We start from the raw sequence: 23,195 nt of genomic DNA on the forward strand, positions 1-23,195 counted from the left end.
CCCTGCCATGGGCCAGGAGCTGTCCTGAGCCCTGGAACCCAGCAGTGCCTCCTGCACAGACCTGGCCCTGCTTCAGGGGGCACCTCTGAGGAAACTGGAAGGTGATCATGTAGCTCCCTTGCAGGGAAGCCTGAGTGAGGACATTGGTGCATCTGGAGCCAGTGTGAGCATGACACCAGTTATCAGCCGTGATTACTGTCATCAGTACCATGGGGCGCAGGCACTAAGGGTGGCATTACTCAATATCCAGGCTCTAGGATAGACCTGACTGCACAGGGTCTTCTTTCTCCCCCAACCCTGACTGTGCTTTGTTCCTCCAGGGCTGGACATCCACTTCATCCATGTGAAGCCCCCCCAGCTGCCTGCAGGCCGCACCCCGAAGCCCTTGCTGATGGTGCACGGCTGGCCTGGCTCTTTCTACGAGTTTTATAAGATTATCCCACTCCTGACTGACCCTAAGAACCATGGTCTGAGCGATGAGCACATTTTTGAAGTCATCTGCCCTTCCATCCCTGGCTACGGCTTCTCAGAGGCATCCTCCAAGAAGGGTACGGGCTGCTAGAGGCTCCATAACTGCCCCGTCCTCACCCAGGGTGGGCCAGGTGTTCCCACTAGGCTCTCCTTCTGGGAGGGTGAGCAGGAAGTTGGCCCGAGGAAGCTGGGAAGGGAGGGGCCTGAGAGGCCAGCCCCAGGCAGCCCGCCTTCAGGGGCTGGAGACGCCGCCCTCCAGGATTCCTTCCTGCCCCAGAGCTTTCCTCATCTCCACCTGGGGGGAGGCAGGCCTGAGAAACTTCACAGAACACCCAGAGGGCCCAAGGAACAACCTGCCTGTGACTCTGCCTTTCCCCATCATGGCCAGGGTTCAACTCGGTGGCCACCGCCAGGATCTTTTACAAGCTAATGCTGCGGCTGGGCTTCCAGGAATTCTACATTCAAGGTGGGGACTGGGGGTCCCTGATCTGCACCAATATGGCCCAGCTGGTGCCCAGGTGAGGTCACTCGCGACAGTGGGGGGTGTGAGTGTCCTCTAGGAGGGGGACCTCTGGGCAGGGGAGGGAAGGGCATGTGTCTTGTCACCCAGCAGTGCCTTGGGGCACATTGACTCGGATTCTCCTTTCTATAATCCAGGGTAGTGGCTCTGGGCCAGGTTCCCAAGCAGAGAAGCCCTGTGAGAGGAGGGGAAGGTCAGGCACTAGACCTCTCTGCTGGACTAAGCTCTGGGACAGCCCCGAGCAGAACTCCCCAGAAACTGATTTTCCTCCAACCTCCCTCCCTCCAACTCCGGTGGCCTCACCAGAGGGGCCAGTGCTGAAAGGGGCTGGCCCTGTGCTGGCTCCTCAGCCCCGAGGCCTGTTCCTCCTCCGCCATCTTTCCCCTCCTCCTCTCCTTGACACCAGCGGAGCCTCACCTGGGCCCCTCTCTCTGCCCTCAGCCACGTGAAAGGCCTGCACCTGAACATGGGTTTGGTGTTAAGCAACTTCTCCACCCTGACCCTTCTCCTGGGACAGCGTTTCGGGAGGTTTTTTGGCTACACCGAGAGGGACGTGGAGCTGCTGTACCCCTTCAAGGAGAAGGTCTTCTACAGCCTGATGAGGGAGAGCGGCTACATGCACATCCAGTGTACCAAGCCCGACACCGTGGGTGAGCGTGCTCGGGGGGCCTTGCCCACCACCAGCTTCACTGGGCGGCGGGGAGGCACCCTCGGGGGAATCTTACCACCCCACCCCAATGCTGCCCACAGGAGGAAGCCTCTTGTAAGAACCTCCCAGCTCTTGAGATCTTCTAACTGCATTTTCTTATAGAATCAAGAGGATGGACCCTCATGAGATCCCTAGGCCAACTTAGCTGACTCAGTATTCATAGTGGCTTTCACCCCTGATCCCCCACCCATGGGTCCACATCCCACACTGAGAAGCAGAGGGATGGAGAGGGTGGGGTAGGAAGAAGCCTGGGGGTGGGCAGCTCTGCGGCTGCAGGGAGAGGGGAGAGAGTACCCTGGAGCCTTGGGGAAGAAGTTCCCAGGCAGTGGCTGGGCACAGAGGCTCCTGTCTGTAATCCCAGTACTTGGGAGGCCAAGGCAGGTGGATCACCTGAGGTTGGGAGTTTGAGACTAGCCTGACCAACATGGAGAAACCCTGTCTCTACTAAAAATACAAAATTAGCCAGGCGTGGTGGCACGTGTCTGTAATCCCAGCTACTCGGAAGTCTGAGTCAGGAGAATCACCTGGGAAGCGGAGGTTGCGGTGAGCCGAGATCACGCCATTGCACTCCAGCCTGGGTAAGAGCGAAACTCCATCTCAAAAAAAAAAAGTTCCCAGGGAGGAAGGGTCCAGCAATCACATCTGCCACCAGGGTCCTGTTTAAGGACAATATTTTTTCAAAAAGATAAATTGATAAAGAAACCAGTAGAATTTTAACAAGAAAAATTCAAAGACAAACAGGAGGTGAAATTAATTTGCTAACAGACACAAAACTTGTCAACATCCACAGAGTAATATCAATTAAATCTCTGTAGGCCTCTCTATGAACGAGAATCATTCCATTACACTCAGTTCTCTACAGTTACGGAACTGTAAAGTAGCTCAACGACAAGGAAAGACACGACCTCGATAGAATCCCGTAAGTCCAGAAGGGTCTGCTGGTAACTCCCCAGATCCCATTCCGAAGACACCCAGGAATCATCTTGCCCATTTCCAAGTTCTTTATAGTCTTCATGGCAATCCCATGCCCAGACACACCGGGCATCTCATAATCATCATAATGGCACTTTGTAAAACCAGTATTTTTCTCTGATTGTAAAATACATGTTCATTGTCAAAAAGCTGAATAATGCAAAAAGTACAAAACATGAAAGACAATCCCGTATAACCTCTTCCCCCTCCCCACCTTCCCTCTCCTTCAAAAGAACTTGTGAACATTTTGGTGGTGGATTTTCACAGGGAAGTATATCCATATCACCGACATGGCTCCAACACTCCAGATGCCCCTTGGGGCTCTCTTCCAGGCACTGTCCCCAGTCACCATGCTCTGACTTCTGACTGAGATGGTTTTGGTTGTACCTGTTTAACTCCTTCTATGAATGGAATCACAGAGTTATGTACTTTTGAATCTGGCTTCTTTTGATCAATGTTCTTTTTTTTTTTTTTTTTTTTTTGAGAAAGAAAAAAAGAATAATGAATAAAGAAGAGGAAGAAAGAGAAAGAGGAAGAGGGAGAGAGAATGGGGGTATTGCTTTATTGCCCGGGCTAGAATGCAGTCTAAATATGGGTATGCCTATAATTGTCCTTAATAATGGAGACATAAAATAAAATGAGGGAAGAGAATAACAAGGAGCCAACCAACATTTCGTTTAAACTTCTAAGTTGATATGATGTGGTACTGATAAGAGTGTATATTTTGTATATTTAAAGTGGAGAGTTCTATAAATGTTAATTACGTTTACTTGTTCCAGATCTGAGTTCAAGTCCTGGATATCGTTGTTAATTTTCTGTCTCATTGATCTGTCTAAAATTAATGTACTGATAAGAGTGTATATTTTGTATATTTAAAGTGGAGAGTTCTATAAATGTTAATTACGTTTACTTGTTCCAGATCTGAGTTCAAGTCCTGGATATCGTTGTTAATTTTCTGTCTCATTGATCTGTCTAATATTAATGTTGAAGTCTCCGACTATTATTGTGTGGGAATCTAAGTCTCTTTATTAGTTTTGTATGTCTGGGTATTACTGTATTGGGTGCGTACATATTTAGGATCTTTAGCTCTTCTTGTCGTTGCATTGATCCTTTTATCATTATATAATGTCCTTCTTTGCTTCTTTTGATCTTTGTTGCTTTAACGACTATTTTATCAGAGGCAAAAATTGTAACTTCTGCTTTTTATTTATTTATTTTAGCTCTCTGGTTGGTAAATCTTTCTCCATCCCTTGTTTTGAGTCTTTGTGTATCCTTGAATGTGAGATGGGTCTGGATGCAGCATACTGATGGTTTTTAGTTTTTTATCTAAATTGTCTGTCTGTCTTTGGATTGGGGGATTTAGTCAATTTAAATTTAGAATTAACAATGATATATGTGAGTTTAATACTGCCATTTAATATTAGCTGGCTATTTTGTCCATTAGTTGATGTAAATTCTTCATTATATTGATGCTCTTTTTGGTATTTTTTAGAAAGGCTGATACTGTTTGTTCCTTTCTATGTGTAGTGGTTCTTTCAGAAGCTCTTGTAAAGCAGGCCTCGTGGTGATGAATTCTCTGAGTGCTTGCTTGTTCACAAAAAACTTTACTTTTCCTTCACTTATGAAGCTTAGCTTGGCTGGTTGTGAAATTCTGGGTTGAAAGTTCTTTTCTTTAAGGATGTTGAATATTGGTCCCCACTCTCTTCTGGCTTGTAGGGTTTCTGCTGAGAGATCTGCTGCAAGTCTGATAGGCTTCCCTTTATGGGTAACCTGACCTTTCTCTCTGGCTGCCCTTAGTATTTTCTCCTTCATTTCAACCCGGGTAAATCTGATGATTATGTGCCTTGGAGTTGCTCTTCTTGAGGAATATCTTTGTGGTGTTCTCTGTATTACCTGGAGTTGAATATTATCTTGCCTTACTAAGTTGGGAAAATTTTCCTGAATAAAATCCTGAAGCGTATTTTCCAGCTTGGATTCATTCTCTTCCTCACTTTCAGGTACACCGATCAAGCGTAGATTAGATCTTTTCACATAGTCCCATATTTCTTGGAGACTTTGCTCGTTCCTTTTTATCCTTTTTTCTCTAATCTTGTCTTCTTGTTTTATTTCACTGAGTTGGTCTTCGACCTCTGATATCCTTTCTTCTGCTTGATCAATTCGGCTGTTAAAACTTGTGCATACTTCACGGAGTTCTCGTATTGTGTTTTTCAGCTCCATCAATTCACTTATATTCCTCTCTAAATTGTGTATTCTTCTTGACATTTCGTCAAACCTTTTTTCAAAGTTCTTAGTTTCTCTGGATTGTGTTAGAACAAGTTCTTTTAATTCACAGAAGTTTCTCATTATCCACATTTTGAAGCCTGCTTCTGTAATTGGAACACACTCGTTCTCCATCAGGCCTTGTTTCGTTGCTGATGAGGAACTGTGATCCCCTGCTGAGGGAGAGGCATTCTGATCTTGGGTATTCTCAGCCTTTTTTGGCTGTTTTCTTCCCTTCGTTGTAGATTTATCCATGTGGTCTTTATAATTACCGTCTTTGTAACTGGGTTTCCGAGTGGACGTCCAACTTACTGATTCTCAGCGCCGAAATCTGAGCAACCCACTGTGCCGACTAAATCAGCGGCGTTAAGATTGATGGTGCTTTTCTGACACTGCACCAAGAACCGACGCTCCGAGGCGCCGGCAAAACCGCCTCGCCGGTCACAAGAGTCGCGCTGGCGACCCGTGGGGCTCCTCCGCTGGGAATCTCCTGGTGCGTGAGCAACAAGAATTCATGTGAAGGTGTGGCGTCCTCTCCTTCTTTGCGCTTTCAGTGGGAGCTACAATCCCGAGCTGCTAGTGGTCAGCCATCTTGGATCTCTCTCCTCTGCTCAATGTTATGTTTGTGAGATTCATCTATGTTGTCCCAGCCATTTTTTTTTTTTTTTTTTTTTAGCCCGAGTCTCACTCTGTCACCCAGGCTGGAGTGCAGTGGCATGATCTCGGCTCACTGCAACCTCTGCCTTCTGGGTTTAAGCAATTCTCCTGCCTCAGTCTCCCAAGTAGCTGGGATTACAGGCACCTACTACCACGCCTGGCTAATTTTTTGTATTTTTAGTAGAGAAGGGGTTTCACCATGTTGGCCAGGCTGACCTCAGGTGATCCACACGCCTCAGCCTCCCAAAGTGCTTGTGTTAGAAGTGTGAGCCACCATGCCTAGCCTGTCCCAGCCATTTTTAATGATTGCACAGTATTTTGGCTTATGAGTATATCAATATTTACTTGTAACTGATCCTCTATTTTAGACTTTTTTAGGTGGCTTCTCATTTCATGAATCAGCACAGACTGAAGAACCCCACTTTTTAAAAATAGCACTTCAGTGGGACCCCACCATATGCAGAGGCATGGACCCTTCAGTTTGAGGGAAACTGAGCAGGCAGTGTGCGAAGCGCTGGGAGACAGTGGGAAAGCATCATCCCTGTTTATCAGATGAGGAAGCCGAGGTGGGAAGTGAAGGAAGCGAGGCACGTGAGCACCCGGGAGTTAGGGCAGGCCTGTGTTCAAACGTGGCTTCCTGCCCACAGCCCCGCCCTGTGTGGCCAGTGTCACACCTCACACCTGAAGCTCCAGCTCCCTGGTCCCCAGGCCTGAGTCTCCCTTTTTCTCCCCACACCAGGCTGTGCTCTGAATGACTCTCCTGTGGGCCTGGCCGCCTATATCCTAGAGAAGTTTTCCACCTGGACCAATACGGAATTCCGATACCTGGAGGATGGAGGCCTGGAAAGGTGAGACCCTGGTCCCAGCTGCCACCCTCACCCTCCTCACCCTCTTCATCCCCATGTTTGGTTGCTTTGCATGGGGCGCTCAGCAAATTGTTTCTATTGTTGGCTTTCTTACAAATCCTTACCCTGTGACTAAGGTAGCTGTATTTTTTGCCGGAGGAGGCTTGGTGAGTTGCTCCCAGCCTCAGAGTGGGTGATCAGGACTAGGGGCAGGCTCACCTGCTTGTGCTGCTTTTGCTGACCAGGCCCCTCTGGGGGTTAGGGAGCCCAGAGGGCAGCAGGTACCATGTTATTGCCAAGAGCATCTGGGCTTTTCCTCCTGACTCCCTGGAGAGCCTGGCATCGAGGCCACATGACTGCATGTTCCAGGAGGCTGTCACATCTCCCAGAGCCTTAGAGGCTATATCCTCGACATGCCTGACTTCATGTCAGCTCTGTGGCCTGACTCAGCCTTCACCAAGGTCGGCTCTGACCCACCCTTTCCAGGGCCCATCCCTTTATTCCTTCTGTGACACAGAGAGTGCTGGGGATGGGAAAGAGAGAGCAAAATGAGGCTGAATCCCGCCTTGGGGGTAGGGATTCTGTCTTGACCATGCTCCAGCTCCATCACCTACAACAGTACCAGGTGATGGTGGGTGCCCAGTAAATAGATGTTGAATGAGCTTGGAAAATACATGCAAAGGACTGGGAGTCCAGTGGAAGGAAGATTCTCTTTGTCTAAGTGGCAGAGAGGGGAAATGACCAGAATGTATTTGATTTGGGCCTTGGAGGATGAGTAGGAGTTTGCTGGATGGAGGAGGGAAATTTAGGCAAAGAGAAAAGCAATAAAAATGCAAGGAAAGGGTGCTTGGAAAGGGTGACTTGTCGAGAGGTTGAAGCAGGTACACTGGGGCCAGACCGCAAGCAAACGCATTCCTGCAGGCAGGTCCTCGCCTCCTCCAAGAGGCTCGGCAGGTCCTTTCTCTGGGATCTGTTTCCCTTACCCTACATTCAGCAGGACCCAGGAGTTGACGGAGCTCCTGCAGGACCACCTTGGCAAGGGGTGTGGCCTGCTCCTTGCACACAGATACCTGGAGCCGGATGTGAGGTCTCACCAGACTGTCCTGCTGGGCCACTTCTGCAGCTCTGGCTCCAGGTTACAGGGAGCACCAAAGCCCTGAGCAGAGGGGGGACAAGATATGATCCATGCTCCAGCAAGAACAGGGACACGCTAGGGTGGAAATGGCGGTTGTAGTAGTTTTCAAGCTGCGGGCAGAGCTGAAAGGGAGATGGAAGCACCTGGACGACTTGCAGAAAGCCAGGTCAGAGTTTACATGTGTACTGTAATGAGCTTTCATTGACCAGTCTTCATTTTGCCACCAAAATGGCGTTCAAAAGGCTGTTCCCTTAATCTCTGTTCCTGCCCGATGCTGCTGTTGCTAGAGACCAGGGTTTCAGAGAGGAAGGTGGGGTTGGGAGCGCCTGCTTTGGCAAGAGTGGAAGGTGGGCTGTGGAGTGTGCATCCTGGGCCCAGGCTGCCTAGGTTTGGATTCTCCACTTAATAAGTAAAATGGAGATGGTAGTACCTATGTCCCATAGGCTGCTCAGAGGAAAACATGAATTAAATGAAGGTAAGGAGCTTAGACGATGCTACCTGGTACAGGGTCACCCTATAGCTGGTGCCCTGAGCGGTTTCACAGTGCAGGGTTGAGGGGAGGGTAGGAGGTCAGCGGCAGGAGAGAGGGGACGGGTGTGTGGAGGCGAGCCCGGCGGGGGAGGGCCTTTGGGTGGCAAGAGACACTTCAACTAAATGCATGCTCTCCAGTGTGATGCCAAGGGCGCAGCCTGCCTGTGACAAGAGGATACCACACACCTTGCATGAGGTCTGAAGAGGGAAGCCGTGTGGGCAGGGCCTGGCATGTACAGGACTTTCTGGCTGCCCTTTGTCACAGAACTGCATCTATCACTGAGAGCGGGGCCTTGTGTTCCCTTCCCAGAAAGTTCTCCCTGGATGACCTGCTGACCAACGTCATGCTATACTGGACAACGGGAACCATCGTTTCCTCCCAGCGCTTCTACAAGGAGAACCTGGGACAGGGCTGGATGACCCAGAAGCATGAGCGGTGAGCCTGGCCGAGCTGAGAGCAGGGGACCCTGAGGCTGGGGGCAGGGGGTGGCCCATCTTGAACTCCAGGAAGGGCATTTGGTGGTATAAGTATAACCCTGCCTGCAAGTGCCCCGGGGGCCCTTGGATAAGAACACTAAAGGTGGGGGTGTTTGGAGAAAACCTTCGTGGAGGGATCACATGCCTGGCTCCCAGGTGGCCCTTAGTGCCTCTCCCCAGTCCAGGATGCTGGTCTGGTGTGGCACTGATGGTTCTGGGATTTCCGAGTCTCACATGGAGGCCCTGAAAGGTCGGGAGTTAGAGGCTGTCCCATGTCCATGGCTGTGTGGCCCTCCCAGAAGAGAGAGGGCCCTTAATGAGGGGAAGCTGGTTGAGACCCTGAATCTGTCCTGTTCTCTATGGCTCCTTGTGGGTGGCCGGTTGATCTTGCCCCTCAGGCCTTTGAACCCCCTGCTGTGCAGGAAGTGGGGGGGCGGGGTTGGGGGAAGGCACAGGGCCACAGCCTCAGCTCCCCCACGGGATCCCTGTCGCTTCTAGGATGAAGGTCTACGTGCCCACTGGCTTCTCTGCCTTCCCTTCTGAGTTAATCCACACGCCTGAAAAGTGGATAAGGCTCAAGTACCCGAAGCTCATCTCCTATTCCTACATGGCTCGTGGGGGCCACTTTGCGGCCTTTGAGGAGCCGGACCTGCTCGCCCAGGACATCCGCAAGTTCCTGTCAGTGCTGGAGCAGCAGTGACCTCCTCCCTGCCCCGGCCCCTCTACCCTCCAGGCTTTTCTGAGGAATGAGTCTGCCTCCATCCCCTGCCTGTGCGGGGAGCCCACGCTCACCCCCTCACCCTCCAAACTCACTCCCCAACCCCCCCACCCCATGTGTTAAGCAACATGGCCTTCCTTGATAAATGGCTTTTATTTCTAACAGCAGCTGGAACCCAGTGACATGAGCGTACCCCGACGCCACAAGGGACCCCTTGTCCAAGCAGAGCTGGCAGGCCCCTCCTTGCTGGCCAAGGCACGGGAAGCCAGCTGGGGATGAGGCCGCTGGCCAGGGCTATGCTGCACCCGACCCATGGCAAATGCCCACCCACCCCTTCCAGCGCCAGGGTGGCATGGAGCAGGGGCAGCACTGGCCACACCATGGGGGCAAATCAGCGCCCAGAGGTCCCCGAGTGAGAAGGCCCAGGCCCACAAGACCAGCAGACAGGTTCAGGCAGGGCCTGCAGAGGCACCAAGGCCCTGGTCCGGTTGGGCTGCAGGGAGGCTGAACCTGCTCTTCCAAACCCCCTCCTGTCCCCACCCCACAGGCTTGCGCCTTGGTGCCCCCTGGAGGCAGCAGGGAGGAAGCTTCTCAGGCAGAAGATCAGTTACATCCTATCCCCAGTGATCATCCCCTGTAGATATGAGGGACAGCCCCTCCTTCCTGCCAGAGCCTCAGCTCAAGGGCAGTGGGATGGCCTTGCACCCAGCCCAGGCACCCCCTCCTGTGTGCCGACCATACTGTCCTTTGACTCTAAGGAGGCCCTGAGCACTGCCCCCCACCTTGGAGGGAGTGGGGAGTGCTGCACAGAGCCTGCTGGACATGTGGACTCATGCAGTCAGCCCCCAAGAGGTAGGAGAGGCTGGATCTTAACCGTGGTCTAATGGGCACTTTGGTCCTTGTCCCTGCCTGTGGGGTGACCCTGACCCGGCCAGAGTGTCCCTGACAACATGATACAAAAACACAGAACCCTACAGGATGCGGAGGTGTGTGCACAGCTGCAGGAACACTGGCTGCCTCTCAGCCCGCTCCCCATGGCTCACTCATAGGGACCGGGTGCAGCCAGGAGGGGCTGGCCATGGAGTGGGGAGCTGGACGTCCAGCCAGACCTCAGACTGGACTGCAGCATCTCTTTGGTTATCAGTTATGTGTGTGCCTACAGGGGAGTGGGCAGTGTGTGCTCAGAAGGGAGGAGGCCTTCCCCTGGTTACATCTCTCTCCATATATTCTCCTGGACTCATCAGTCTGGGGAGCAAAAGTCCACCACATGGTTTTGGCGATAAACCACTGGGGATGTCCCCCCAGCCGCAGAGCTGGAAGCTTTTGCCGGTGGGGGGCGCGGGTAACTGGGGGGAGCAAGGGAGGGGAGAGGCTGCAAGCACTCCCCTCACCATGGCTGGGACCAGAAAAGATCGGCACCCAATGGCTCAGCAGGGGAGTCCCAACACGTTCCCACTCAGCCAAGGGCCTGAGCCCCAGGCCATTCTGGTTGCATCTTTTCAGAGCAGAGGGACCTAAAACAGATGGGAAGAAGTCATGAACTTGGGAGTCAGGCTACTTCACCTGTCTACTCACCCCACAGGCTCCCCTGAGCCTGGCCCAGCTGGCAGCTCACCCGGCCTCAGGCCTCCTGGGGGGTAGCAGCCACATTGTCCACGGGGCTCTGCCCCAGGAGACTTCCGCTGATGTTGTGGATGGCACCATAGGTCTGCTGCTGCTGCGGGGACAGCGCCGTCCTCTCCGAGGCCAGGCCGTTCAGAATCCGAGGCACGTAGGGCTGTCAGCAAATGGATTCGTGCTTGGGTTGGGGCAGGCATGAGAATCCACACTGGATCCCTCCCCTCCTGCCCTTCTCCCAACAGGAAGACACAGACAATGGCCATAAAGGACATATGAAGAAACAGCAACATCAATTTAGGACATTAGGACCCAAAATATGCCACGTGCAGAATTTCCTAGCAGCCAGGGCAAAAGAGAAGGCACAACTACACAGTTCTCATGATCACAGAAGGAAGCACAGGAGGGCAGTTTTCTCAGAAGAAACAAAACTTCCTAGCCCTGGATTCTAGGAGGATTTCTCACTTTATAGAACAAGTCTACCTATACAGGTGGGCTTCAAGCACTGCCCTGGGACCCCCAGGATGCTCAGTGAATCTGTGAGAGTTTCATTTCCTCCCAATCCCAGGCTCCAGCCACTGACCCAGGGCATAGAGCCCCGCTCCACTCCTCCCGAGACCCTGGCTGAGGGCTTGACATTATCCACCTGTCCTGGGTGTTCCCTGCCTGGCTAGCACAGCCACAGGTGTCTCTGGGTAATGAGTCTTTTTGAAGCCCTCCCTCTTTTGGGACTTGTCCAAGGACAGACACCAATAAGAGAGCCTGACGCCTGGGAGGCAGCCACCAGAAAGAATCCTGCAGATGAGGTCGGCTCTGTCCTGGCCCCAGCTGTCAGGAAGGCCAGTAGTCACAGCTCTGGAACTCTGGGACTCTGCTTTCCCCTCCCAGCCCCAGCCTAGGAGCAGGACCCCGGAGGCTACGTGCAGGGAAAACCAGGAAGGGAAGGAGCCCTGTGTCTGTCTTCCTTTGGGGTCTTCCTCTGAAGCATGTGCAGTGTTCATTTCTTGAATTCAGAGGAAGTCTGTTTGACACCCTCTTGGAGCCTAGTGGAGGAACTCACACAGGCAGGTTCATCACTGCTGATAAAGCTTCATCAAACGCTAGCACCTTACAATGTGCCTTCACTGACGCCCCAACTCACCAGGCATTAAATATGCAGAGGAAAGAGAGCAGGGAACTGAAACCAAGGGGGATGGGCACGAATCCAGACAAGACTCATTATCGCAACAGTTTCAAATACGCAGGTTAAAACACCCAGAGGGACTAGGATTCATTCTCTGCCATTAATTCACAAATCTGCCTGCCATGTGATCTTAGCAAGAGATGATCAAAGTACATTTGCCGAGGCCCATCTGGCTGGGACTGTTAGAACCAGACCAAAAAAGGGAGACAATCTCGTGGGGTGAAGGGCACAGACGGCTTACTGTGAACGGTGGGGGCACGTGGGCCTCTGCCTCACTTCCTTTGTCGCTTGTGAGCTCTTCTGTCTGCAGATAACAGCAAAAACTTGCAATGATAAACAAAACTGATCCCTGCGAACGAACACCCTCCAAATACACAGACTATCAACACCCAGAATAATAGTACCAGCTGGCACCAAGCTCCCTGGCAGCCCAAGAGAGGATGGGGTGGGGGAGTGCAGGGATGAGAGGAGGAAGGGAAGCTACACATCGCACCCAATCACCCACGCCTTTCCCACGGAGAAGCAGAATCTGGAGAAGGCTGCTGCTGTGTTGAGGGTAGGAGGGGTTGAGAGTGAGCCCGCCCCACCATCTCCCAGGGCCTGGCCGGGTAGTGGGGACGGGGGCCTTTACTTTGTAGTTCAGAGGGCTGAGGTGCTTGAAGCATCCAAAGCAGGTGTGAGCCAGGCAGACCAGGATGGTGAGCAGCACCACCAGGAAGGTGAACAGAGTGGCAGGGGCCTTCAGACCTGGGGACAGAGGGTGGCTAGCCTTAGGGGTGGATGGGGAGGGGCTGCCACCTACCTTCACCCGGCTGAGGAAGGGCCACACCTGGTGCCAAAACTGCCCGTGACTTCTCCCTCAGGCAGAAAATCATGGCAAAGCCTAAGCCCCCCACCCTCACCCCTCAACTCCAGCAGCAGGGATGACGTCTTCACAGCCAAGAGCACGCAGAGGGACCCACTGAATGGCTGGCATCATCCCTGGTCAGATTTCAGGTACTGGGACGCCAAGTCAATGGCAATTCGCCAGCCTTTTTGCTTGGGTCCATTCCCTCCAGTCTCCCTTCCCCTGGGCTAGGTAGGATGGACACTCCCACATCCCCAGTCTGACCGGGGCAGATAGGTCTTTTCCTAGGAGTGTCAGTTTTCCTTCCTCCGTGTCCCCACCTCTTCCATGCCAGGAGGTACAGGGAGCTGGGCCCATCCACAAAGGGCAATGTGGATCAGCTTCCCCATCTCCTCTGGTTCAGTCCCTGCACAGCTGATAAAGGCAGTCTTCTCTCTAAGGATGCATGGGACAATCGACCAGGCCTCGACAAGGCTTACACTGCACTTGGGCTAGCTCAGGAGCTAGGCTGTCAACACCACACCCAACCAGCCCTGACTCTGAGTATCATGTTTTGAGTGGAAGCCTAACCAGTCCTTACTCTGGGCACCACGTTCTGATTGGACTCCTAACCAGCCCTCACTTTGGGCACCATATTCTGATTGGACACCTAGCCAACCCTCACTCTGGGCCCACATTCTGATTGGACGCCTAACCAGCCCTTACTCTGGGCACCACATTCTGACTAGATGCCAAGCTGATGCTATGAAAACTGACTGGCTGGTGTGGATGCAGGGATGGGAGGTCAAAGGCTGGCCCCAGGTTGGAAGGGTTGCTCACCCAGGCGCAGGAAGGAAAAGAAGTAGAGCCAGAAGAGGCACAGGATGGGAGCCGCCAAGGCCTGGTTCACAGCAGCAAAGTGGATCTCCTTCTCCAGCTTGGCCGGGAGGTAGACGAAGTAGAGATTATGCCGGTCCACCATGTGCTTGAGCAGGATGTAGATGAGGCCTGCAGGGCATGGGACTGTGAGCTGGAAACCTCGCGGGGTCACAGGGGCGCCTCTGCCCTCTTCCTCTTAGGGGCAGCTATTTTGCCAAGGAGCTAGGGCTGGGGCTGCTGCTCTACTGCTTGAACACAAAATGAGGCACCCTGCAACTCTGGCTGCTAATTTTTTCTCTCTCCTACCTGCTTCCTCACTTCTCTGTGACCCCAAGGGCGTTGCAGTGTCTGTGATCCTGTCCCCAAAGAACACTAACATTCCAGGATCATCTTGGAAAGAGGCTGTTTCATACTCGGATGTCTGGCCTCAATTCCTCCCCAGCCCTTCCCATGCTGAGCCCCTGAGTATGTCAGTGCTCCCACACCCCCGGCCTTCTCCCACTCGGCTGACCCCCGCCCTCATCAGTCAACAGAGAATGAGGCCCAAGGGTCTTACCCCAGTGATGGCACAGGAGCACACAGCGGCAACCACCAGAAGGTGGGTGCTGCCTTTTCTATTATGCCCGTTTGTTGTTGTTGTTTTTGAGACGGAGTTTCATTTTTGTTGCCCAGGCTGGAGTACAGTGGTGCAATCTTGGCTCACTGCAACCTCCACCTCCTGGGTTCAAGCAATTTTCCTGCCTCAGCCTCTCGAGTAGCTGGGATTACAGGCACCCACCATCACACCTGACTAATTTCCATATTTTTAGTAGAGATGGGGTTTCAGCATGTTGGCCAGGCTGCTCTCGAACTCCTAACCTCAGGTGATCCACTGCCTCGCCCTCCCAAAGTGCTGGGATTATAGACGTGAGCCACCACACCCAGGCCCAGGTTCTTTTTGGAAAAATAAATTTTGTTTTGAAAGTGTTAATACTGTATATTTTTAAAACTACACAGAAGCGTATACAGAGAAAACTAAAACAACTTCTCCCCCTCATCCTCAGCTATTACTGCCAACAGTCTCTTGGGTTTTCTGTTTTCTTCTAGAGTCTTTTATGCATCTGCCAGTTCCAGACGTTTTATTTCAGTGGCCAGGACCTTAGCCTTTAAAGTCAAATCGTCCTGAGTTCAAATTCTGGTTCTCCTGCTTACTAACAACATATGAAGTTCTTCATCTGTGAAGGGGGAATAGAAACAAGACCTGCCTTGTAGGATGAGGTGAGAATTAAATGTGGTAACCCACGTGGAGGCAACCATCTGCCAGAGTGAAAGCAGCACAAAAGCTGTGCCTGTGACTATGGCACCATCTTGCTACTAAAGAAATCAACCACGAACGACGTGGTCAGCGGGCAGAGAACCTTAGACCAGAAGTACTGAGAGAGGTCCTAGCTGGGGCCAGTGGGTGGAATTCATTTAAAAATGAATGAGGCTGGGCGCTGTGGCTCATGCCTGTTATCCCAGCACTTTGGGAGGCCGAGGCAAGCGGATCACCTGAGGTCAGGAGTTCGAGACCAGCCAGGCCAACATGGTGAAACTCTTGTCTCTACTAAAAATACAAAAAATTAGCCAGGCATGGTGGTGGGCACCTGTAATCCCAGCTACTCAGGAGGCTGAGGTGGCAGGTTGGCTTGAGCCTGGGAGGTGGGGGTTGCAGTGAGCCAAGATCATGCCACTGTACTCCAGTCTGGGTGTCAGCACGAGGCCCTGTCTCAAAACAAAAAAAGGAAGAAAATGAATGAAAGTTGGTGTCACTGGGTCTTGGGCAGCTTGTGGATCTTGTGACTATGGTTTTGGGAACATCATAACGCCGTCCACGTACCCTGGGACAGGCTCCAGGGCCACTCACCAAATGGCGCAACGATGGGACAGGTGATGCTGTAGGCCATGATGACAGTGAAGACACACAGCATCCACGCATACATGGCTCCAAACTCGTACTGGAAGGCCTGGTTCTGGGAGGAGGAGGTGGTGAGCAGCTTGTGGGCTTGTTCCACCTCAAACACCCTTTTGTGCTCCCCAAGTGGTGAGGGGAGAGCAGGGTGGAGGAGGACCGTGGAAATAGACGCGTGGCCCCCCGCCTCCCGAGGTCCTTCCTGTCCCTCCCGGCCGCCCCACTTCACTCAGCGCACCCAGCCTTCCCGAGGCTCAGTGATGCGTGTTTGCTAGCACTCCCTTTGTTCCGATCCCGTCCACCCAACAGGCGTTTGCACCTCTGGAGCGAAGAGGTGGTCGGAGGATGAACTGTAAGTGACTCCTCGCGATTCCAGCCCTTCTAGGACGGGATCTGGGCCAGCTTAGTTCATGCCTCTTTGAGATAGGGATACCAGCAGTGCCCAGCTCGTAAGGGGACTGAGGATGAAATGAAGGCATGCAACACTTCTCCCACTTTCCTCACACAGTGCCCACCGTGGCGGAGGAGAAAAGGGAATCCCACACCCTCCAATTTAGGGAATCCTGGAATAAATGCCACACACCAAAAATGCCTTTGACATCTGGGGTACGACTAAGAATTTAGGCAAATGGGTGCGCATGGAAAAGGAGTCTGTTGGTTTGAGTTGTTTGTATGTGTGCCATCAAACTGTTTCAAATGCCAGAGTCCCAGGCTCTCTCCTCCAGCCTGCGAGCTAGAGCAGAGGCTGGAGGAGGCTGCGCCTGTGTGGGCCTGGGTTTGAGAAGCACTTGGCCCAGTGCCCCCCCAGTGGGTGGCTGGGTAAATGCTCTGCACTAGTGGGGGCAGTGGGGATGAGAGACCTCACGTCAGGGAAGGGGGACAGGGGAGGGGGTCAGAGGCACAGCCCTGGGCCCAGGGGAAGGCACCTGCTTGACGTTCCTGCGGTCGGCAGCCGTCTTGGCCACGATCATGCGGAAGGTGTAGAGGATGAGGCCCGGCAGCCGCAGCAGCTCCATGCCGTTGCCGATGAAGGCTGAGGCGATGACATAGTTCACGAAGAAGGCGCCCTGGTCCGGCAGGAAGACGCACCTGGGGGAACCGGGGCCCGGGTCTGTGAGCTGAGAGCCGCTCTTGGAGGGAGAGCAGGGGCCCCTAGGCTGGGCAGGAGCAGAAAGCCCCTGGGAGGGCTGTAGACTCTTCCCTTCATTCAGCACATATTTGGGAACACATCTGTGTGCCAAGCACCCTTCTAGGCATTGAGAACAGAATAGTGCCCCAGCCCCCACCCACTCCCTTGAAGTTCACATTCTAGCTGGGGGCACAAACAAGCAAACACACACATATTCCATATGCTGGGGTGGCGAGCGCTACAGAGAAAATAAAGCAGGGAGGGTCTCTACGTTACACGGGTCGGAGGAGCCTTTCTCACTAGGCGATATTTGTGCAGAGATGTGAAGGAAGTGAGGAAACAAGTCATCCCAAAACCTGGGAAGACAAGATTCCAGGAAAAGGTAATAACATGTAAGTCGATATAAGTCACCTGAAGGGGCTCAGTGGCACATCCAGGAAGAACAAAACGGCAGGTGGGGCAGGACAGCAGGGGGCTGGGGGAGGCAGGAGACAAGGCTGAAAGGGGCTGGGGGCCGGCTCAGGGCAAGGGATCCGTTCCAATGGGGTCAGGGAGACGACACAGATGGTTGCTGTGTCATCCCCCTGCGGGATGAGGGTGGTTGTGACGGAGATGGTGCGATTCTGGATCTACTTAAAAGAGAGAGCGGGCAGGATGTGCTGATAGGCTGGGTGTGGCATGGGAAGGAAAGAAAGAAAACAAGGTGGACCTCAAGGTTTTTGCCAAAACAATTGGTAAAACATCATGGAATGGGGAAAGTTGTAGAGCAGCAGATTTGGGAGTAAAAGTCAAGAGTCTGATTTTGGCAGGTAATATCTGTGGGGACTCAGGCAAACTCCAAGTAGAGTTTCAGGTGGGCAGCTGGGTTATCAGCCCGGAGGTGCAGGCTAGAGACATAAATGTGGATGTTGTCCATATCAGTTAATTCAGGAGCAGTCCCATGGCACGAAAGCCGTGGGTTCAGCTGAGGTCACCTAGAGAGGCAGTGTGGACCCAGAACTGGGGGCTGAGCCTTCAGGCAGCCAAAATCTAGAATTGGGGAGATGGGAAAGCACCCACCAAGGAGGCTGAGAAGATGATGCCGCAGGATAAGAGAGCCAAGGCAGAGCTTCGAGGAGGAAGCCTCGGAAAAACGTGTCAGATGTGGTTGACAGACCACAGAAGATGAGGACAGAAGTGGTCACTGGATTTGTCAGTCTGAACGTCACTGTCAACCTAGACAATCACTGGCTGTATGTATGTGTCTATCACAGCTGCCAGCTCCCAACTCATCAGCTTACTCAGCAAGAATTCATTTAAAACAACTCACCCCATCCTTACAGGTAAGCACATTCTTTTACGAAAGTCATGCCAAGCTTTGGGCCTATATTAAGACCTAATGTATAGTCTGTAGGGGCTGGGGTTGAATCCCAGCTCTGTTCCTTAACTGGCTGGGTAAACTTGGGCAAGTTATTCAATAGCTCCAAACCTCAGTCTCCTCATCTGTAAAATGGAGGGAATACTACTATCTTCCTCATGGCTCGTTGTAAAGATTCAGTGAGAAAAAGATGCATAAAGCATTTGGCATACTCCCTTCTTAAACAATAGCTATTACTATTAAGTGGGCATGGTATAAGTTTAAAATACTAACAAGAATACATCAGCAATAAGTTTAATTCTATTGTGGCAAAAATAATCCCCAGAGCCCAGAGGCATCCTGGTTGCCATGTGTAATTACTATTCTCCTTTCCCCAATCCCTGGCACCACTGAGACCCAGCAATTCCTTCTCCCCATGTGACTATGTGCTCAGTAAGTTTCAAAGAATGAATGAGACAGCTGTTAATTGAGTTCTGGCCTAAAAAATTAACCACATTTCTGCAAGTACAGCACAAAGTGGGTCAGCTCCCACGGTGTCTACCAGGAACTTGGCAGGGTGGTGGTGAGGCCCCGAGCGCTGCTGTCTGGGGGAGGCAGAGGCCTGTTCGGAAGCATAGACTACGACTGCCCCCTCCTGTCCCACTACAGCCTCAGCCCCTGTGGGACTTTCACCCAGGGCCATGGCTCCAGAACTCAACTTGGCAATACTCACTCCAACCTGATGGAGGTCTCCGAGGAAGTTTTGTCAAAGAGCCACCGGAAGAAAAAATCTAGACTGAAAAACAAAGGAATCCCCTAAGAGTTTATTTCCAGCATTCCATGTTGTCACTACACAGGCTTTCACTTTCTTTTGCTCTAAAAACAGGCCAAAACTTGAGATCGACTTTTGTTCTCAATGACTCCAGTTACTACGGCATGACCTGTCACGGTCTGCTTTAACAGAAACTTCCTTCCTTGAGATAAACAAAGCCATGATGAGAACCGTCCTAAGTGGAAGGTCCTTGATAAGTTTCATTTTCTTTTCTTTCTTTTTTTTTTATTTTATAGAGATGGGGTTTTACCATATTGCCCAGGCTGGAATTCCTGGGCTCAAGCAATCTGCCCACCTCTGCCTCCCAAAATGCAAGGATTATAGGCATAAGCCACTCTACCTAGCCACGAAAATTTTCAAGCTTTTTTTCTTTTTTTTTTTCTTTTGACACAGAGTCTCATGCCTGTAATCCCAGCACTTGGGAGGCTGAAGTGGGTCGATCACCTGAGGTCAGGAGTTCAAGACCAGCCTGACCAATATGGTGTTTTCTTTTTTAAAGAATAATCATACTGCCAGAAGAATCAGTGACCAGCCCCACTGCATGCCAAGTGGCTGCGACAGGCTTAGATATTGTTAGAGGTCTGCTTCTGCTACCAAACCATTTTCATTCTCCTAGCGACAGTGCTCTCCTGAGTGACCGATTCTGAATTTAGAGGAGGAGGTGGTGGCATATACGGCATATACCTGGTGAGACCCAGGGAGGGCAGTATCAGCACCATGAAGATCAAGAATATGTAGACTTTGGTCATCATGATCTGGTTTTCCCCCGACCTGCAGGAAGTCAAAGGTGAGCACTCGCAGTCCCCAATGCTCCAGGTACCCCCAGTGAGGCCTCTGCCATGTGCCCATTGCCTGAGCAGCTGGGGGAAGGGTGTGGACAAGGGAGCGATCAGAGACATTCTTCTTAGGGGCAGGGCCTCGGGGCTCCCAGGCACTCACTTGGTCCAGTGGGACTCCAGCAGTGTAGAGTAGTAGACGATGGAGGGGAGCAGGGCCGAGAAGGACCAGAGCAGGAGGGTGGGGAAGAACTGGCTTATGATCGGATCCTAGGAGAAAGGTCCACGGCAGAGAGAGTCATAGGGGCCGTGGCCCACATGGCTCTGAGGCCATGACCTATTAACATGGTCGCTCAGGGGACTCCCCGGGTAGAAGTCTGTCACCTCTGACCCCCAGAACTGACAGTGTGCCAGGTACAGAGTTGGTACCATAAATGTTGGCTGAATAATCAGTCACAGCACCTTATATTTGTATAGCTCCTCACAGCACAGCAAAGAAAGCAATTTCACATACAACTAAACTCCACTTATCTGACTAACCAGATTAAATAACCTTCTCTGTTCCCTATATAAAACCAATGACTGGCCGGGCGCGGTGGCTCAAGCCTGTAATCCCAGCACTTTGGGAGGCCGAGGTGGGTGGATCACGAGGTCGAGAGATCAAGACCATCCTGGTCAACATGGTGAAACCCCGTCTCTACTAAAAGTGCAAAAAATTAGCTGGGCATGGTGGCACGTGCCTGTAATCCCAGCTACTCAGGAGGCTGAGGCAGGAGAATTGCCTGAGCCCAGGAGGCGGAGGTTGCGGTGAGCCGAGATCGCGCCATTGCACTCCAGCCTGGGTAACAAAGGCGAAACTCAGTCTCCAAAAACAAACAAACAAACAAACAAACAAACAAACAAACAAAAAAAAACCAATGACTGATCCCACGGGAAGACTGAACACTGAAGTCCTGCAGTCCTGGCGGGGGTGGAGGGGGCACTTCGCCTGCCTGCCTGCCTGCTCAGCTCCCACTGGTCCAGCTGCAGCGTATCAGGGCTCCACTGTGTGTGTCCACGAGTCTGCTGTTTGTTATTGTAATTAAATGATCTGATTGACTTATTACTTTCACTGATTAGATGAACATAAAAATAGAAAATTTCTTTGAAAACTAAGTTGGATACTTTGGCAGACTTGATAAGAGTCAATTTCTAAAAAAAGATGATTTTTTTTTTTTTTTTATGAGGCCACAGACACACCCAGGCCATTATGGTGAGCTGGTGGCTGGAGCCCTACTTGCCCACCCTTCATTGCTGATTCAGGGCCAACTGTCTGACCACATTCCTACACTGAGATGAAACACTGGGAACATTGTCCACCAGGGTCACTAACCACTTACAAAATTCCAGAAACAGAGGCCCAGCTGGTCCCCTGGAAGTTCGGTAAATAGGATAAACCAAGGCTTGCCTTCAGAAACGGGTTTCCCACCAAGTAGCTGTCCAAGGTCCAGGCCAGCCCCAAGTTTGCGTGAAGCCTGCCTGCCATGTTCACAGCCCATGCTGACCCCTCCAGGAGCCACTGGACTGCTTGTTCCCGGGATGTGAGAAGCCCAAGACAGCTGCAGCCTTGCAGGACCACTATGCCCATCTGGAAGCAGTATGCCCATCTGGAAACAGTACCCAGAGGGCCTATAGAAAGAAGCTGGAGGTGAAACCCGATGCTATGAAAATATTTTATTAGGTCAAACTACTTGCTATGAAAATGCTTTGAAATGCAGGAGGAGATGTAAATTAATGATAAAAGATCAAGGGATATGAGATCTAGGAAGTTTCCATTTTCAGAATGGCTCTGCGTATCTAAATTCTTCCTTTGCTTTAAAGAAGCCAACACTGGAACCACAAAACAATGAAATAAGGGTGTGGTTTATGTAAAATAGGCAAAGGCAAGCTCTCATCAGCAGATTCATCCTCGAAAGAATAGGCAGTCCCTCTATTAAAAGATTGGCAAAGGAATGCATATTTATAATACCTGCTTTAAATCTTAAACAAAACTGCTGAATTTATACTTAGGTAGTTTAAAACTATCTGCAGAGTCAGATAAGAGCTTCAACCACACATCAGTTCATTGATTATCATGACAACAACCTCATGCGCTGTATAACAGGGCAGGCGTTTTAACTTCAGGTCTTGGAAGAAAAACTGAGGCTCAGAATTCATCAGATAGGGAATGGCAAAGTGAGGGCAAGGAGGCCCTCCTGCCCGGTGTGCTTTCCCAGAGAACGATTAACCACATGCAAAGTGAAATTTAAAAAGAAAAGACATGTAGTGAGATGGTTTGGCAAAGCTGCTTATGAGAACCCAGTATCTTTTTGAGTAGATGCCAGTTGAGGGAGTGTTTAACTGTTATCTCATTGATTCATCTAAGATTTTTGAGAATAATTTATAACCTATACAGAATAGTTTTATAACAAGGTCATTAGCAACTAAAATGTAAAGAAAATGATTTGTGATCCTGCCACCCTAATCAATGAAGCTCTTTTCATTCCTTCCTGTCCCCTCCCGGTAGTGTCTATGATAGAGATGCCCCACTGGCACATCCCTTCCTGCTTCTTCAGGAGCCCTGCATGGGAGCCACAAAGTCTGCACAATTTTTAATGGATGCTTAACATTCCACCAACCTGAATATACCTCATTCAACTCAAATCTCTCCACCACTGTTTAAAGTCTATTAAAATATGTATGCATGTGTGTATATCTGTGTGTGTGTGTGTGTGTGTGTGTGTGTGTGTGTATGGCATTACGATATAGACATTGTAATAAATGTGCCCATGCCGCTTAGAGGTTAAAAGCAAGGATGTGAACTGAGCAACTTGACTCCCTGGTTCCCCACACACATCCCACTCATGTCCCCACTTCCTTCCCTACCCACCAAGCCCTCTTCTCACCAGCCCTCCTGGGAGGGGCCTTGCAGAACAGTTACTCACATTCAGCGCATGGATGGGTTTGGTGACATTGAACTTGTCCATGGTGGACAGGATGATGGAGGGTGTGGTCAGGAAAAACAGCCCCAGGAAGAGAGTGAAGTTGATGCCCAGCCACTGTAGCCACCAGCGGAGGCCCTGGATAGAGAGGTTCTTCCTGCAACGGGAGAGGGGACACAGGTCCTGAGGCTTATCTCCCAGTGCTCATGGCTTAAGTGGATCAGAAGGTCAGATTTAGGTAGAACAAGAGACTAGCCTGGGGGTAAGTTCTCTGCACTGACCTTCAGCTACAGAAAGGCAAAATCTTAGGTCCCTGTGAGCTCAGAGGGAACAAAGGCTATTCTCTCAGATGTGGTTCACCAGCTAGACCAGGAGTCCCCAAACTACGGCCCGCCTGAGGCCATTTATCCAGCCCCCCGCCGCACTTCAGAAA

At 51.4% G+C, this 23,195-nt stretch overlaps 2 protein-coding genes across 9 annotated transcripts in view; one reads left to right on the forward strand and one right to left on the reverse strand.

Annotated features, from left to right (window-relative positions):
- The window catches only part of EPHX1 (epoxide hydrolase 1), a 41,099-nt gene extending 31,645 nt beyond the window's left edge, over positions 1-9,454 (forward strand). For both annotated transcript variants that reach the window (XM_039464218.2, XM_074385278.1), the window contains exons 4-9: positions 321-548; positions 860-989; positions 1,433-1,641; positions 6,328-6,436; positions 8,410-8,535; positions 9,075-9,454. In XM_039464218.2, the coding sequence (XP_039320152.1) occupies positions 321-548; positions 860-989; positions 1,433-1,641; positions 6,328-6,436; positions 8,410-8,535; positions 9,075-9,276 (1,004 nt within the window). In that variant the 3' untranslated portion in view covers positions 9,277-9,454. The remainder of the gene's footprint in view (positions 1-320; positions 549-859; positions 990-1,432; positions 1,642-6,327; positions 6,437-8,409; positions 8,536-9,074) is intronic.
- TMEM63A (transmembrane protein 63A) overlaps positions 9,429-23,195 on the reverse strand; it is a 37,686-nt gene continuing 23,919 nt past the window's right edge. For all 7 annotated transcript variants that reach the window (XM_074385272.1, XM_074385273.1, XM_074385275.1 and 4 more), the window contains 11 exons: positions 22,766-22,919; positions 19,966-20,072; positions 19,711-19,797; positions 18,928-18,990; positions 16,656-16,818; positions 15,685-15,790; positions 13,761-13,928; positions 12,726-12,841; positions 12,336-12,398; positions 10,910-11,071; positions 9,429-10,808 (listed from right to left, as the gene is read on the reverse strand). In XM_074385272.1, coding sequence (XP_074241373.1) covers positions 10,916-11,071; positions 12,336-12,398; positions 12,726-12,841; positions 13,761-13,928; positions 15,685-15,790; positions 16,656-16,818; positions 18,928-18,990; positions 19,711-19,797; positions 19,966-20,072; positions 22,766-22,919 — 1,183 coding nt within the window. In that variant the 3' untranslated portion in view covers positions 9,429-10,808; positions 10,910-10,915. The remainder of the gene's footprint in view (positions 10,809-10,909; positions 11,072-12,335; positions 12,399-12,725; positions 12,842-13,760; positions 13,929-15,684; positions 15,791-16,655; positions 16,819-18,927; positions 18,991-19,710; positions 19,798-19,965; positions 20,073-22,765; positions 22,920-23,195) is intronic.

The sequence above is a fragment of the Saimiri boliviensis genome, chromosome 14 (genome assembly GCF_048565385.1).
Source record: "Saimiri boliviensis isolate mSaiBol1 chromosome 14, mSaiBol1.pri, whole genome shotgun sequence".
In the NCBI taxonomy this organism is placed as follows: Eukaryota; Metazoa; Chordata; class Mammalia; order Primates; family Cebidae; genus Saimiri; species Saimiri boliviensis.